General features: G+C 40.0%; 1 protein-coding gene across 2 annotated transcripts in view; it reads right to left on the reverse strand.

Moving 5' to 3' along the window:
- Positions 1 to 18,400, reverse strand: part of vps50 (VPS50 EARP/GARPII complex subunit) — a 182,923-nt gene that overhangs the window by 121,804 nt on the left and 42,719 nt on the right. For both annotated transcript variants that reach the window (XM_043689946.1, XM_043689947.1), the window contains exons 5-6: positions 16,001 to 16,054; positions 8,218 to 8,288 (exon numbers count right to left, since the gene is read on the reverse strand). In XM_043689946.1, the coding sequence (XP_043545881.1) occupies positions 8,218 to 8,288; positions 16,001 to 16,054 (125 nt within the window). The remainder of the gene's footprint in view (positions 1 to 8,217; positions 8,289 to 16,000; positions 16,055 to 18,400) is intronic.

The raw sequence follows: 18,400 nt of genomic DNA on the forward strand, positions 1-18,400 counted from the left end.
TGCAGGTGAATTTGTGACGGATATGGAAGGATCCCTTGGGGGGAGGTGTGGGTGCAAGTTTTGCATTTCTTGCGATTGCAGGGGAAGGTGACGGGAGTGGAGGTTGGGTTGGTGGGGGATGTGGACCAGACGAGGTAGTCGCGGAGGGAGTGGTCTTTCCGGAACACTGATAGGGGAGGGGAGGGAAATATATCCTTGGTGGTGGGGTCTGTTTGGATGTGGCGGAAATGACGAAGGATGATACGATGTATCTGGAGGTTAGTGGGGTGGTAGGTGAGGACCAGTGGGGTTCTAGAGAGTTTTAGGAACATCGACCATTCAGTCTCTCAAGATTGTTCTATCATTCAATGAGAAGATCATGACTGATTTATGGTCTAACTCTATATCTGCCTTTGGTTCATATCCCTTAACATCGCTGCTTACAAAACTTGGTCTCAGCTGTAAAATTAGCACCTAATCCAGTATATCTGCTCTTTGTGGAAGACACTTCCAAACATCTACCACCCTTTGTGTTTAGAAATGCTTCCTAACATCGCTCCTGATCCTATGCCCTCTGAGCTCTAATTTCCCAGCCACTCTAATCCCAACCAGTGGAAATAGTTAGTCTTTATTATCCAGTCTTTTCCTAGCAAAATCTTCAAGTTTTCACTCAGATCACCCCTTAACCTTCTAAATTCTAGAGAAGACAGGCCTAATTTGTGTAATTCCTCCTTATAACTTAACCCTTGAAGTCCAGGTATCATTCTTGTAAAGCTACATTGTACTCCCTGAGAGGTCATTATGTCCTTCCTAAGGTGTAGTGCTCAGACCTGCTCACAGTTCTTCAAGAAGAGTCCAACCAGGGTTTTGTATAACTGCAGCATAACTTATGCATCCTCAAACTCCAGTCCTCTAGATATAAAGAACAGCATTCTTTGAGCTTTCTTGATTATTTTCTGCACCAGTTCATGGCATTTTCAAGATCTATAAATCTGAGCTCCCCAAGTCTCTTTGGACATCCACTGTATTTAAATCATCTAAAAAGTATACTTATTTATCCTTTCTCGGTCCAAAATGTATAACTTCTCACTTGTTTACAATGAATTCAATCTGCTACAGTTTTGCCCATTCACTTAGTCTATCAACATCCTTTTGTAATTTAATGCTACTATCTACATTGTCTACAATGCCACCTAAAATTGTGTCATTAGAAAATTTGGATAGATGACTTTCTATGCCATCATCCAAGTCATTTATAAACAACACAGACCCTAATACAGATTCTTGTGGTCACTACTCTTCATATCCTGCCAAGTTGAGTCCCTATCCATTACTCTGAGTTTCTGTCACCTGCCACACAACAACTTTCTCAGCTATCTCAATAATTTGGCGTCAGTTCTATGGGCTTCTACCTTAATTAGCAGACTTTTTACCAAATACCTTCTGGAAGTTCATATAAACAACACCCATAGGTGTTTCCCAGCGCACTACCTCATTCACCTCATTTAACAAATTCAATGAGGTTTGTCAAGCATGACCCACCTGACTGAAATCTACACTGGCTCTGCCAATTACTGAAATTTCTTTTAGCTATGAAGACAGATTGGAGTTGATTTCCATGGAACAGAGGAAACTGAGAGGGGACATGATTGGAATGTATAAAGTTGAGGGGCATAGATGGAAAGAAACATTTCCCATTTATGGAGGGATTAACAACCAGTAGGCATAGATTAAAGATGAGGGGTTGAAGGTTTAGAGGTGGTGTTAGAAAAAAATCTTTCCATCCAGAGATTAGTGGGAAACTGAAACTCATTGTCTGTAAGGGTGACAGAAAAACCCTCATAATATTTTAGTATTTAGATGTAAGATTTACAAGGATATTGCCAGGGCTAAAAGGTTTGAGCTGTAGGGAAAGGTTGAATAGACTGAAAGCTGTTAGCCCTGGAGCATTAGAGGTTTATAAAATCATGAGGGGCAACAACATGGTAAATAGATAAATTCCCTGGGGTGGGGGCGTCCAGAAGTAGAGGGCATAGGCTGAGGGTAAGAGGGGAAAAATTTAAAAGGGACTTAAGGGGCAACTTTTTCACACAGAGGGTGGTACGTGTTTGGAATGAGCTGCCAGATGAATTGGTGGAGGCTGGTACAATTGCAACATTTAAGAGGCATTTGGATGGGTATATGAATAGGAAGGGTTTGGAGGGATACGGGCCGGGTGCTGGCAGGTGGGACTAGATTGGGTTGGGATAACTGGTCAGTGTGGACGGATTGGACCAAAGGGTCTGTTTCCATGCTGTACATCTCTATGACTCTAAGTAGTTAGGATTTGGAATGACCTGACTGGATGTGTGATGGAAGCTAGTCCAGGATACGCACTCAAAAGGGCAGGGCTAATTGTTTGGATAGAAATAATACACATCGGTATGGCAGGAGATTGGCACGAGGTCATGACGCTTATTTAAACATTCATAAACCCCACAATGGACTAAAGGGCCTCCTTCTGGGCCATAACACTTCAATGATACATCTATTGGGTTCCCTCTACCTGTTCTATTAGACATATTGTCAAATAGTTTTACAGAGGAACAATCCTATATTAACATGTTCTAATTGTGCAAAGCTTTTCTAACAACGTTGTAAAGATTTACTTAACAATAAGTTCCCAATGACTGAAATCAGGCTCACTAACCCATTGTTCCCTTCTTTCTATCTCCCTCCTTTCCTGAATGGTGATGTAATAGTTACTAATCTCCAATCCGCTGCGACAATTTGAAAATGTGGAAAATTGTTGCCAATGCCTTCACCATCTCAGGCCTACCTTTAGAATTGCAGTTTTAATTATACACACTGGGGATTTGTCAAATTTTAATTCCATAAATTTCTCCAATAATTGTTTCGTCATTAACTGCTGATATTAATTATCTTCAGTTCCTCACTGTTCTTATCTCATCAGTTACCCTCCATTTCTGCGAAGTTGTGCAGTCTACTGTGACATTGAACAAAACTTCTGGGCCTACTGTCATTTCTTCATTCTCCAAAATGCAATCTCTCGTTTCTGCCTCAAAAGCTCCAATGTTTACTTCAGCTACTCTTCACAGATAATTGTAAAAATTCTTGCAATGTACTTTATTTTCCTATCTCTCTCTCTCTCACACATAATTTATTTTCCTTATTAATCAACTTAATCATGGCCTTTCACTAGTTTGTGAAGCATTCTCGATCCTCAAACTGACGACTATTCCTTGTAACAATATAAACCTGGTATTACCTTGCTAATCTTTTAATGGAATGTATTTTATTGAACATTTTGAATAGGCGCTTGAAATGTTTTCGATTTTTTATTTAAATGCCATACCTTTTATTCTATTTAGCCATGCAATCTGGTCCAGAACTATCACCCATGCGTATAGGCTTTTTCAAAGTTTAACATTCTTGTTTGGGACTTGAGTATGTCACTTTTAAACAAATGTTATCTAACTGTATTATCATCACTATTTCACAGTGAATTTTTGCTAACAGATTGCTAATTAACTCCATCTCACTGCATAATACGTTACTCAAAATAGCATTTTCCCTAGTTGGTTCCACTGTATATTGCTCCTGGAAATCACAAATCCATTCTACAAACTCATCTGCCAGACCGCACATGTCGATTTGTCCAGTCTATGAAGATTTAAGACCCCAGAGATTACACTGCCTCCCATCAGGGCTTGCGACCCTGGCTATTCCTAGTCCCCATCCACAAAAATTGTACTTCCTGATATTGAAGCCAAGACCCTTGATCTACAAGGCCCTTATAGCTTCTATTTCTCCTTTGCCATCTATCTTTTTAAAAGATCAATCATAATTGCCATTTTAGATTGCACCAAATTGAGGAACTTTTCCAAATAAAATACAAAAGCACTTTATTTTCATACCTGAAATCACTCCTATTCTCTTGTAGACAATATGCCTGTCCTCATACCATTCAAAGGCAAAAAATTTGTTGACGTGATTATAAAAATCCAACAAAACAATTTATAATTTCTATTTCTATCTCTGTAACAGACACTAAACTTTTCACAGTACAGCTGACAAGAAGATCACATATTGAGAAAAAAGAGGTGCACTACCATTGCATGATGTACTAGGGAAAATTAGCATGTTATATTACTTCAAAAGAGGGACACTTCAACAATTTAATGTAAATTCTGCAATAATAACCAAAAAGAGCTGAAGATCACACTTGGCTTTTACTGCTCTCACAAATTTTCCAATGAAGCTGACTTGTACAGCTTTGAGGGAGCTAGCCTCATGGAGCATTTGATCTTCTACTTGCAACCATTTAACTGCAACACCAGAAATACACCTACTAACACATTATCACAGATGAAAAGCAGCAGGAATGGAAATAAACCTTCAAGATAATAGAGTCAAAGAGATGTACAGCATGGAAACAGACCCTTCGGTCCAACCCGTCCATGCTGACCAGATATCCCAACCCAATCTAGTCCCACCTGCCAGAACCCGACCCATATCCCTCCAAATCGTTCTTATTCATATACCCATCCAAATGCCTCTTAAATGTTGCAATTGATACCCATCCAAATGCCTCTTAAATGTTGCAATTGTACCAGCCTGCCCAAGCCAGTTCAGCCTCTCCCTATAGCTCAAATCTTCCAACCCTGACAACATCTTTGAAAATAGTTTCTGAACCCTTTCAAGTTTCACAATATCTTTCCGATAGGAAGGAGACTAGAATTGCACACAATATTCCAACAGCGACCTAACCCATGTCCTGTACAGCCGCAACATGACCTCCCAACTTCTGTACTCATTACTCTGACCAATAAAAGAAAGCATATCAACCGCCTGCTTCACTATCCTATCTACCTGCGATTCCACTTTCAAGGAGCTATGAACCTACACTCCAAGATCTCTTTGTTCAGCAACACTCCCTTGGACCTTACCATTAAGTGCGTAAGTCCTGCTAAGATTTGCTTTCCCAAAATGCAGCACCTCGCATTTATCTGAATTAAACTCCATCTGCCAACTCTCAGCCCATTGGTCCATCTGGTCAAGATCCTGTTGTAATCTGAGGTGACCCTCTTCGCTGTCCAGTACACGTCCAATTTGTTAGAACAGGTATTTTGCCGAGAGTCACTTGTGTGAACTTTTCCCCTGTACCCTCCCACTAGATAAATCTGTGCCCTGCAAGTTGGTAAAACTGCAAACGGATAGTTATGTGGGAAAATCAACAGAGCAGGTGGGACAGTGGTGAATGACAAGTTCATCCCACATTTAAAAATTGAGAGAAAACACAATGAAGGGAGGAAATAAGGTGAACCAGAGTCAAATCCAGTAAGGAAGGAATAAGAGCGGCAAGTTGGCTCAGTGGTTAGCACTGCTGCCTTACAGCGCTAGGGAGCGAGGTTCGATTCCCACCTCAACTGACTGTCTATATGGAGTTTGCACATTCTCCCAATCTTTGTGTGGGTTTCCTCCGGGTCCACCAGTTTCCTCCCACAGTCCAAAGATGTGCAGGTCAAGCAATTGGCCATGCTAAACTACCCATAGTGTTAGGTGCATTAGTCAGGGGTAAATCCTAGGATAGGGAAATGGGTCTGGGTGGGTAACTCTTCGAAGGGTTGGTGTAGACTTGTTGGGCTTAAGGGCCTTTTCCCATACTGTAGGGAATCTAATCAAATCAAAAAAGGTGAAGGAAGGTTTGATTGAGAATAAAGAAAAAGGAAGCTTATTAAAAATATTAAATTTCACATATATTTAACAACTAAAAATAAACAATACTAGATGAGCAGAAATTTACTCCAGTTAAATATTGGGAAGACTAAAGTCACTGCACTTCTATATTGTTATGGATCATAAGTTCAGTCCAAAGACTAGGCAGCCACTTTACAAAACACTTACATTCTGTCCACAAAAAAGACCCTGAGCTCCCTGTAGCTTGCCACTTTAACACAGTCTCTGGGCTGCTGCAGTGCTCCAGCGAAGCTCAGCCTGAGGTGGATAAACAGCACACATTTTCCACTTGGGGACCCTGAAGAGCCTTCAGGACTCTATATTAAGTTCATTATTTTAGGGCCTGGACACCCTCGCCCATGTCCTTACCCAGACATACCAGGCCTTGTTGTCACATGGGCTGCTACCATAACCAACCCATTGTCAGCTAATGGTAGCCATCAACATCAATTCATTCTCTCAGGGTGATCTTCACCCATTCCTTTGACTGCCCAATTGACAAAATCTGTGATGAAAAGAGCTGCTCCATTTCACCTGCACTTGCTATTCCTCCAGTTACAGTCAGTTCCTGCATCACACTGACAGATAGAGTTGATATTGTTTTCCAAACTCCCTTGGCAGCTCCAAATATTGAAGCATATTCTAAATAGCCAATTTTAAAAACCTTTTCAATCTTTCCGTGGCCTCTTCAGTCCTTACATCTTATTTGCTAAAGCCCACAACCCTCTGACATGTCTGCGCTGATCCTGTCCTGGCCTCTTGAGTAGCCTTAATTTCAGCTGCTCCAGAACATTTAAGGTCCCACACCTCTCCATCCTGCTTTCCTCCTTTAAGCTACTTCTTTGAGTTACAGAATACAAAAGTAAGCAATATACTAGACTTTTACTTTTAAAATTGGTCAAGCCTCAACTGGAGAACTGCATTCACTCAATTCTGGGCATCACGCATAACTAAGACTGCTTGAACGGTATGTAAAATAAATTTACTGAAATTACTACCAAGGTTGAAGAACTTCAGGTCTGTGGAGGGATGAAAGTAGTTAGAGTTGTCTCCTTAGAGCATGGAAAGTTTAAGAGAAGCTTTTGTAGAGAAATCCAAAATTGAAAATGGTTAAGTCCATTAGAAGAATTCTACTCCGTTCAGAAGGCTCAATAATTAGAGGATACAGATTTATGGCCAATGGTAAAAGAACCAGAGACAATGCAAATTTTTTTTAAAACAGTTAAATTCGTGGTCACCCTGCCTGAAAAGAAAGTGAAGGGCACAAATCCAACACATGAGAAAATTGGATAAGCATGTGAAAGAAAAACATTTACAGGGTTATGGAATTAACTGGATCTCTCTAGCCAACAATGCAACAATAAACCTAATGACCTCCATGCTGTGTTCACACTGTTTATGATCCTGCATAAATCAGGTTGTATGTTTACAAAGTTTAAAAGCCCATTTCTTGAGTTGTTCTTCATAATTAACCAATCCGAAAACTGATTATCACTGTGCTTTCCTTTTTATCATATCCAAAGGTCACAGGTACCTTTCTCACTTCTCAGTGAGCAGAAGAGGTGGGTAAGGCATTCCGGTGTGGGCAAAACACCACAAATTTTGATCACAACTTCCCTTCAACTCTCTTTCTTGTTTGGTTGATTGTTACTGTGCTATTTTCAGCCAGTTTATACCTGAGGTCTGCTTAAACTATAAAATCTATTTTCTCAATAAAAGCAAAATACTGTAAATGCTGCAAATCTGAAATGTAAACAGAAAATGCTGTAGAAATTCAGCAGGTCTGACAACATTGGAGAGAGAAAAAGAGTTAACATTTAGAATCTAATGACACTTCATCCTCAGCTGAGAGACTTCAGCCTTGGCTCAGCAATTTCTAATAGTGCCATTCATTTTATGAGCCTTTTGTAATAAAATGCTTCTGCCAATGCACTATATGTTCTGACTCATGAAAGGTGCCCTTAGACAATACAATGTTGAATTAATCTAGTAACCACAGAGTTGGTCAGTGCTCAGTTTGTGAATGCATCACAGATTTGTTGCAATTCAGAGAAAAGCCATTCAGCCCATTGCACCTGCACTAACTCTCCAAAGGAACACTTTATTCTGTGTCATTCTCCTCCCTTCTCCCCATAACCCTTCACATACTTCCTTTTCCAATAATCTAATTCCCTTTTAAATGTTTCAGTTAAACCTGCCATGACTGCACTCTGAGGCAATACGTTCCAGATATTAATCATTCGCTGCACAAAAACAGATTTTTACTCACGCCACTTATGCTTCTTTTACCAACTACCTTAAAATTGTGTCCTTCTGGTCTCAATGCTTTTACGAATGGGAACATTTTCTCCCTTTCTCCTCAGACCAGACACCTCATGATTTTAAATACCTCTATCAAATATATGACAAATTCACTACAAGGCAAAACGCAGTTTCAAAAATGTTTGATTGCTATGGAACCCTTAGTAAAGGCAGTTTTGGGAACATTAAGTCACTTACCTTCTTGCGTTTGTACATATGACAGCAGCCAGTTGAAGATTGGCCTGCAATGATGTAACTCTTTCAAGTTCCTGCAAGAAACACATTTTTAAAAAGACCAAGATTTAGCTGTTTTTTCCTAGCAGGTTTCTTGCCTTTTCTGTGAAAGCTCTGTTCTTAAAAAAAGTTATACATATGGGTATGCTAACACAAGTACAATAAATTCAGTAATAATATTCTCCTTGAATTTTGTATCCAAGAAATAAAGTCCTAACACCTCTTCACAGTGTCTCTTCAGAAATGTTACCAGTTTTATCTTTTGAAAGCACAACTTACAATTAGCCTCAATATTTAAAATGATTAAATATTTCCACAATGTCAATGCAACCAAGCTCTACTATAACATTTCTGCTAAATAGCATAGTATTCATACAAATATACCCATATCAAGCGTCCTAAGACAGCAATATTGAACCACATATTTTGAAATGCTCTCCAGCATTTGGACTAATGTTTTCACTGTTAAAATAAGGTCTCATATGAATTATAAAGCAAGGAATTGATTGGAACATGTGCAATAAAACATAACTGCCACATCTAGGGGTTTTACTGCAGTAGTGGAAATAGGGGCATACTGTCCAATTTTGAAATAGAACCTTCAGCTGTTCTTTTTTGCATCAAGACTATTTGAGAAGATAATTCCTTTATGAACCTAACCTTAAAATTTACACTCATCACAATTAACGATAATAGCAGTATTTGATGGCCTGAAATGATCTCATTAATTTAATTCTCAAACCACTAATTGGTATACTTATCAAGGTGTTGAAAGCCTATAAATGTAAACAAATTCTTTCATTGACAAAGTTTTTGAATTCCCTCTTGATTTAACAGGATTACAAGAGGACATAAGTGTCAACTGTTTAAAATCCATTAAAGCCTATTCTAGAAAACACATGATTGTGTGGTCAGATGACCCATGAACTCCAGGGTTGTTACAGAAACAGGAGAAAGTGAGGACTGCAGATGTTGGAGAGCAGAGCTGAAAATGTGTTGCTGGAAAAGCATAGGTCAGGCAGCATCAAGGAGCAGGAGAATCGACGTTTCGGGCATATGCCCTTCTTCAGCAATGAGGAAGGTGTGCCAAGCAGGCTAAGATAAAAGGTAGGGAGGAGGGACTTGGGGGAGGGGCGTTGGAAATGCGATAGGTGGAAGGAGGTCAAGGGGGGGGTTCCAATTCCATACTACTCCCAGGAGGACCAGTTCCAATAGCATACAACCCAATGCGGTGGAGGGCATCGTCGATTATGTCTGGGGGGAAATTGCGGTCTTTGAAGAAGGAGGCCATTTGGGTTGTACGGTATTGGAACTGGTCCTCCTGGGAGTAGTATGGAATTGGAACCCTCCCCTTAACCTCCTTCCACCTATCGCATTTCCAATGCCCTTTCCCCCAAGTCCCTCCTCCCTACCTTTTATCTTAGCCTGCTGGACACACTTTCCTCATTCCTGAAGAAGGGCTTATGCCCGAAACGTCGATTCTCCTGCTCCTTGGATGCTGCCTGACCTGCTGCGCTTTTCCAGCAACACATTTTCAGCTTGTTACAGAAACAAACATGTTTTCATAAGCAGTGATAAAATCTCAAAACGTGGAAGCCAAATTTAAACCTAGCCAGATTCTGCAATTTCCAAAATGCCGAACTGGAACACATGGTAATGCTGCTTCCAAATATAGAGTGTTCATCTCACTGGATCTTCTTGCACATGTCCGATTCTTTGGCATTGGACACAGGTCATAGAATCTTAGAGAAGGATGCAAATAGGGTGTTGAAGTGGGGAGGGGGGGGGGGGGAGGGGGAGGGAGAGAGAGAGACCTGGTGCCTTAGCTCTGCTTGCTTCTGTACTTTCTTCTATGATGTCTCCAGAGAGCTACCTTTGGGAGGGAGCTGAGCTGCCCAGCATCTCCAGCTCCTGGTGTCTCATGGGGAGCATCATCAGACTGACCAGGGCCAGAGACACCACCACAGTGAGACAATCTAAACATGAAAAACAACCCTCAAAGAGTGGGGAAGCCCAAATCATTGACTGCAAATCCCTAGCCTGTCCCAGCCTTGCTGGACAGGTATTGCCAGTCCTTTCAGATAAAAAATTCAAATAGAGTGGTAGGGACCTGTGGATAGAGGGCAGCAAATCCTTGAGAGTAAGTGTCAGAAGAAAATAGCTAGTGTAGATTTGAGACTGTTTACTTAGAGATTAAAGCGTGTTTACTGAAGACTCCTGTGAAAAAATTAATGGAACTCTATTCAAGTACAACAATAGAGCTTATACATTTTTTCCCTTGATAAAATGTTCAATAAAGTTATGTTGGACCTTCCCAAATCTTGTTGCCTTTGCCTATCTCACTGTGTCATGTGCTTAAATTAAAAACGATTACTGCAAAACGGTCAGTTAGTCAGGGCACATTTACCCAACTTTCACTTTACAGCAATTTGCACCTCGAATTAATTAGCTAGGTGCTCTGGTTTCCTCCCACAGGCCAAAGATGGGCTGATTAGGTGGATTGGCCTTGCTGAATTCCCTCATAGTGTTCAGGGATGTGCAGGCTAGGTAGGTTAACTGCAGTAAATACGGGGTAGAGTGGGATGCTCTTCAGAGGGTCAATACAGACCCGATAGGCCAAATGGCCGTTATTTACACTGTAGAGATTCTATGTATTTCCAACATCCAATTACTCCTTCCCCCTGATCACCCCAGGACAAATTTTCCCATGCCTGAACTTTGATTGCACTCATGAAGTTGGATGTACTGTACAAGAATAGCAAATCTCAAGGAGAACAAGAATTTATACTGCTATGAGAAAAGGGTACTGAATGACAGAGAGAAGATTGAGTGATATTGAGAGGACTCAGCATCCCTTTCCCACATAAAATAAATTGTTGTTCCCTTTGAAATGCTTGCAATTCTTTCCTGATGACTATTAGACAAAAAAAGCTTCAAATGCATGTCTCTTGTTAAATCAGTAGCTTGAAATAGAGAACATGAGTATTTTCCAAAATTATTGAATCACCACAGGTTCCATCTCAAGCAGAGGATGAGCTGACATTAGCATCCTGCCCAGTGGTGGTCAGACAACAACCTTCTCCTCTGTTGCTCTAATTATCCTACTTTTCTCTCCAGAACAGACTCACTTAGTCCAAGGTCTCAGTCAAGTCAGGCAGCAGCGAGGCCAACTACCTCTTCCATGGACTGGTGCTTTATTAAAATAAGCAAATTCCATTCAATAAAACTTGTACTGGGTTCCTGTCCTCAGGTAACCACATCACTTTGGCTTACTGGTGGGCAGAATTAGTAAGGTTTCTTCCTCTGCTTAACTACTTTGTTTGCCTTGAACTGAAGGAGAGGCTAAAACATCCCATCTTATTTTAGCTGCTACAAATGAAAGGTTTTATATTTATTTATTTTCCACTGCAGAATAAATCCATTTATTCCAAGAAATTAAATCCTACAATCTAGTATTCTTATTAAGCTGAAGTGCAGTAAGGATTGACAAGAACAGAATTATCAGTGCAATAAATTTGAGCACTTTAATTAAAACTATACGCTTTATTTACTGATTGGATACTTTTTTGAAAAGATCGTTCAGGCAATGTGGTCTTCACTAGCTGAATTATTGATAATCCCAGGTTGTCATTAAAAAGGTTGAGCTGTCTTCTTAAATCTCTGCAGTCCATTTCATACAGGTATTCCCACTGTGTTGTGAGAGGAAGTTCCAGGATTTTAACCCAGCAAAAAAGTGGAGGAATGGCAATATAATTCCAAGGTAGGATTACATGTGGCTTGGAAGAAAACTCATAAGTGGGACTGTTCCCACATAATTGCTCCCCTTGTTTGTTCAAGTGGTGGTGATCATTGGTTTAGAAAGTGCTATCTCAGGAACTGTAAATTTTTGCAGTACCTCAAAGTTGGCACACACTGATGTAAAGAATGTCACTCTCATCTCACCTCTGAAGTTCAACTCGTGTCCATATTTGGACAAAGGCTGTAATAAAGTCAGAAACTAAGTGGTCTTGGCAAAACATAAACTGAGCATCAGTGAGCAAGTTATTGCAAAGCAATTGCTGCTTGACTGTACTATTGATTATATCTTCCATTACTTTACTGAAGATCAAGAGTAAACAGATGGGGTACTAATTGCCTGGGTTGGATTTGCTCTGCTTTATATGTACAGGACATATCTGGGCAACTTTCCAAATTGTTGTGCACATCCCAGTGTTCTAACTGTACTAGAACAACTGTGAGATGAGTGCCAAATTTTGGAGCATATGTTTTCAAGAAATTCATGAAATATTGTCAGAACGCAGGCTTTGCAGATTCCAGTTTCTGCCATTTGTGATGTGGAGTGAAGTGTATTAACTGAAGATTGGCATATGCAATGCTGAACCTCTGTAGGAAGCCAAGAAGAATCATCCACTCAGTATTTCTGGTTGAAGACTGATGCAAGTCTTCAACCTCATCTTGAACAATAATATGCTGCCTCCCACACCATTATGCGTGGTGGTTCCTGTGCAATCTCCTCTTCCAGTTAAGTGCTTAAAGTCCATTACCACTGGCCGGACTGCACATCTCAGATCTGAAAATCTCATGGTATAGGGGTAAACAGATGAACATAAGTAGAAAATTGGCTTGCTGGCAATAAACGGTATTTATAAATCAGTCTTTGTCAGATTGGAATGACGCGGCAAATGGAGTGCGGCAGTGGTCTGCACTGGGGCCTCACCTTTTTACAATTCACATAAATGACTTGGCCCAGGAGAGCAAAGGCATACATGTTAAATTTGCAGATAACTCCAAGAATTGTTTGCTTTGACAGGATGAATAACAAAGCAGTGTATTACTTAAATGAGTAGTGATTGCAAAATTCTGAGATGCAGAGGGATTTCGACGTTCCAGTGCATGAGTTAGTGTGAAGATAGGGCAGGGAAGGTGATGGGATGCTGTCCTATATTTTGAGAGCAATAACCTCCTGACGCTGCCTGGCTTGCGGCATTCTTCCACCTCCTGCTTGTTTACTTTAGATATGCAGGGTCTTGTTGAGGCAACATGTCAAAGTTAGTTTGCATTTTTAGTCTCCATTTTTAAAGGAAGGCTATCAATGCATTGGAGCTGAAAAATGTGTTGCTGGAAAAGCGCAGCAGGTCAGGCAGCATCCAAGGAGCAGGAGAATCGACGTTTCAGGAAGGAGGGCTTATGCCCGAAACATCGATTCTCCTGCTCCTTGGATGTTGCCTGACCTGCTGCGCTTTTCCAGCAACACATTTTCAGCTCTGATCTCCAGCATCTGCAGTCCTCACTTTCTCCTATCAATGCATTGGAGGCTGTTCAGACAAGGGTCACCACATTGATACCTCGAATAAATGGGTTGTTTTATGAGGATAAGTTGGACAGATTGGACTTGACTCCACTTGAGCTTTGGAGATTCAGTGGTGACTTGACTGAACTGTATAATGCCCTGAACAGTTTTCTTAAGGTGAACTTCAAAAGGATGCTCCTTTTTGGGGTCAGTCTAGGGGGACGTTGTTTTAAAAGTAGCAATCACCCTTTCAGGGCAGTGATTAGAAGAATTTTTTTTTCCGTTGCTTGTAAAATCACTTAGCCCTGTACATGATTTGCTGTATGGCACGCAAGTAGCCCCTTGTCTTGCAGTTTAATCAGCTTGACACCTCATTTCTTTTTAGTTAACCCGAACCTCTATAGACCTGTTCATGTATCATATTTTAGAGATAAATGTTAGACAGCTACTTGACTTCTCTGTGAAACAGCTCTCTCAATTTTGGATCCAGCCCCTCAGATATTAGCAAGGACTGGGTTTACTGTTGTCATTTCCGATATCTGGACCCATGCCAAGTTCCCTGTCTGGTTACTCCCTCTTTGGGGTTTTTTTTTTGTCATGAGGTACAATTGACTGGCTTACTAGGCCATTTCAGAGAGCAATTAACAGTCAACCGTACTGCTGAGAGTTTGGAGTCACATAAAGGTCAGAACAGTAAAGAACAACAGATTTCCTTCCCTAAAAGGACATTAGTGGGGGAATAAGGGCTGGGTAATAAATCTGGTCTAGGTAATATCCTACGAACAAGCAAAGTCATGATTTTATTGAATGTTGAAGCAGGCTAGAGGAGCCAAGTGGCCTACTGCTGCTCTCAATACATATGTTCATGTGGGTGGAGTAGAACTACGTGTCATTAATACATATGGAAAACCTAAAACTTACATGCAAATAATGTCACCAAGAGCCTGCGCTTACCACACAGCTGAACAACAACCTGGGTTGCCAGTGAACACTGGCAAAAAAACCACTTGTGGGGAAAATGACAACAATAAGGACCTTTTTTGACAATCATTTGGGGAGTATCAGGGAATGAACAACCATAGTACCACATCTCACCAAAGAGTCAGTGTCTTCAGAAGAGGAACAAAGAATGAGCAGGAAGAAAAAAAATTTGAAAAAAGCAAGAGTTAGAAAATAGATTTCCACCTGAAAATGTCCTGGTGACCTCTCTTAAGGGCATCAGAAACAAAAACAGAAATTGCTGAAAAAGTTCAGCAGGTCTGGCAGTATCTATGGAGAGAAATCAGAGTTAACAGTTCAGGTCCAGTGTCCCTTCTTCAGAACTGCAGGCCATCTTATAAGAGCATGACTCATATTCAGGTATGGTTCTGAGTTTTCACAACTCTCCCAAATAACCATTTCACATAAGTCAGCATTAATATCCTCCAAAGTTGACTAAGAGAAAACTCACTTTCAATCAACACATGTGCAACTTTATCACAGTGGGCAGCACGGTGGCACAGTGAGCGGCACAGTGATTAGCACTGCTGCCTCACAGCGCCAGAGACCCGGGTTCAATTCCCGCCTCAGTGACTGTATGGAGTTTGCACGTTCTCCCCGTGTCTGCGTGGGTTTCCTCCGGGTGCTCCGGTTTTTCCCCTCAGTCCAAAGATGTGCAGGTCAGGTGAATTGGCCATGCTAAATTGCCCGTAGTATTAGGTAAGGGGTAAATGTAGGGGTATGGGTGGGTTGCGCTTCGGTGGGGCAGTGTGGACTTGTTGGGCCTGGTTCCACACTAAGTAATCTAATCTAATCTAGGATGAGAAGATAACATTTAAGAACTGGAATATTCAAAACCCATCTGTTCTCTGGAGTTCACTATTGTGCTGAGATCACCAAGTTGTTTATAAACCCAGTCTAATCTTTGATGAAAGTTTATTGTTTTGAAATGTTTACTTTGCTTTTCCAATTCACATTTGCTACTTGAACTGTTGAGGATTTTATTTTAAATTATAAAAAAGTTAGGTTTTGCAATGATAAGATTACCATTAAATTTGTATTCCAGATTTCATTCATTTCTTGATCCATTCCCAAAATTTTCCAACAAGGCTCAATAACCAGCTGTTTATATGTTGTTAACTTCAGTCCAAAAATACTAGTCATTCTCTTTTTAAGAATGTGTAGCTTTATACTTCCAATGCATCTGGTTGAGCAATAAACTACGTTTCCCCATATTCCATTTATTAAATTGGAATGTAAGTGATTTGATGCAATACTGTACCTGTAATAAATTTTCTATTTCAGCACATAATATATCTTCAATTCTGAAATCCTCCATAAAATTGTGCCAGATCCAGAGGAAATAGTCTCAATACTTTACTGTTCAAATTACATGAGTGGAACAAGTTTTTTGTTCACCTCAAACAAGATTTAGGTTAATTAAAAGTGATTATTTACCAGTTATCTGTGGTCCCTTACCTTCACATATGCAGCTTGTTTTTCAAGGATTAAATCTGCTACTTTCTTTGATACCTTTGAAGAAATACAAACGTTCAGTTTAATAAGAGTTCTCATGCCTATAGAGACGTCATAATGACTAATTAATGAATACAATTCCTACTGCATAACTTATTCACTTTTAATTTTGATGAAAATATTTACTAAAATGTAAACCTCCATGCTCCAATGTAATTTGAGTCCACTACACATAAATATCCAATTATTGGACCTAACTGTAACAAACTTGGAAGGTTTTGAAATAGAAAATCCAGTCCAAAACCTACTTAATAGATTTTATTAGGGAAATGAAACTGAAAGCTACAATATTGTGTGACCAAATTTCTGCTCATGCTGGTTGGAGACACAGCTTTAATTAGAAATAAGTGTCAACAGACCTGTTGGTCTATGCACGAAACTGTACTACTTACATTAAAAAGATGATAAAGGGAAGATCCAGGCAAGACTTTTTTTTGCAACTGTATCTTACTGATATTTCACTTCCAAATAAATTCATACCACTCCAGTTTTCATGCAAGCCATGTGTATAAATACTGGAGAAGTTCCAGGTACAAACGCTAACCCAAAACAGGTCAAACAGGACAAAAGTAGAAATTTCTGGAAAAAACTCAGCAAATCTGGCAGCATATGTGGAGAAAAATCAGAGTTAACATTTCAGGTTAAGTGGATCTCTCTCAGAATCCTCTGTCAGTGTTTGGAGGAAGGGTCACCTGACCCGAAACATTAACTCTGATTTCTCTTCACATATGCTGCCAGACCTGCTGTGTTTTTCCAGCAATTTCTATTTTTGTCTTTTATTTCTAGCATCCATTGTTCTTTCAGGTTTTATTTAGATCATGCAGGATGTTTATGAAATTAAGTATTCACCGATTTGGAAATGCGATTGGTTTATTCTAACATTTGAAAATGCATGACATGTTATAAGGATGCTTTCCAGACTTCACCTATGAATGAGGGTTATCTATTTGCTGAGCACCTGCTTTCTCTCCACACACGTGATGCTGACCCCCCGACCTTTGAACTTGTTCTTGTCCTTTCATTCTAACCTGCATAGTGCCAACTCAGTTCAACACAAGATTCATGAATATTGCAGAATGTTCCAGAGAACAGTAATCCTCTTATCTGAAGAAATCTTACAGATAACTCCAGACCATAATTTATAGCCTCGACTTTCTCTACAGCACTGGTGGAATGTGGTAGAACGTCTAGAATTATATCTGAAAAAGACATCTGGAATTACCGATGACCATGAAACCATTGTCAATTGTCGGAAAAACCCATCCAGTTCATTGATGTCCTCCGGGGAACGAAAACTGCCTTTCTATCCTGGTCTGGCATACATGGGACTCTAGACCCACTGTATTGTGGTTAACTCTCAACTGCTCTCTGAAATGTACTAGCAAGCCATTCAGCCATATCAAATGCTACAAAATTTCAAAGAAATGAAACCAGACGGACCACATGGCATCAAATTAGGACCGCAAAAAACAGAGGGAGGGGGAGGGCGCGAGAGAAGCTTTTGTGCCCAGCCATAAACTGTTCAGCTACATGAGAACCAATCACTGATATCGATGGGCAAAAAGCTCTTGTCATTGATAACTGGCCATTAGTCCACAGACCAACCAAAGCTTCATTTGTACACAACCTTTTAGCTCTAGCTCATCCAGAAACTACACTTCAAATACATCCTGGTTAACAAGCAACTGTGTAAATAATGCTTGCAATGAGTATTAAGGTCCCTGTTTTCAAAACATGCAGCAATCTTCAGCTTTTAAACAGTTCTTTTCTCATTTCTGTCACAAAAAGACATTTTTTTACAAAATTGACATCATCTTTTGAAAAAGACATCAAAAACTGTCTTTTCTCCTCAGACAGGCTGGCCAACATGCTGTGTCTATCCAGCATTTTGATTGTTTTTCAACACACATCCATGTTGGTGAAATATTGTCTGAGTAGAAGTATTGCACAGAACACATTTCAAGTTTTAACAGTCTTCCACTGGTCAGAGAACAACTTTTGTTTATATACCTAATTCTTAAATTGTGCAAGTAAAATACTTTAAAATTTAGCTTACGACTTCGAAAACAAGGTGGTTACCAATAAACCATATAGCTTCATTGGAGAGAAAGAGACAGAGTTAACATTTTGAGTTTGGTACGACTCTTCTTTAGAAATGTAGAGTTATATCTGACTCTAAATGTTAACTCTGTTTATCGCTCCACTGATGCTGCCAGATTTGTTGTGTTTCTCTTACATTCTCAGCGTTTCTTCTAGATTTCCAGCAACCCCCGAATTTTGCCTTTATACATACAATTTCTATATCTGTCTACCAAAGTCTCAGCACTAAGTTCCTATAAATAA

Source organism: Chiloscyllium plagiosum, chromosome 5, assembly GCF_004010195.1.
Source record: "Chiloscyllium plagiosum isolate BGI_BamShark_2017 chromosome 5, ASM401019v2, whole genome shotgun sequence".
Lineage (NCBI taxonomy): Eukaryota > Metazoa > Chordata > Chondrichthyes > Orectolobiformes > Hemiscylliidae > Chiloscyllium > Chiloscyllium plagiosum.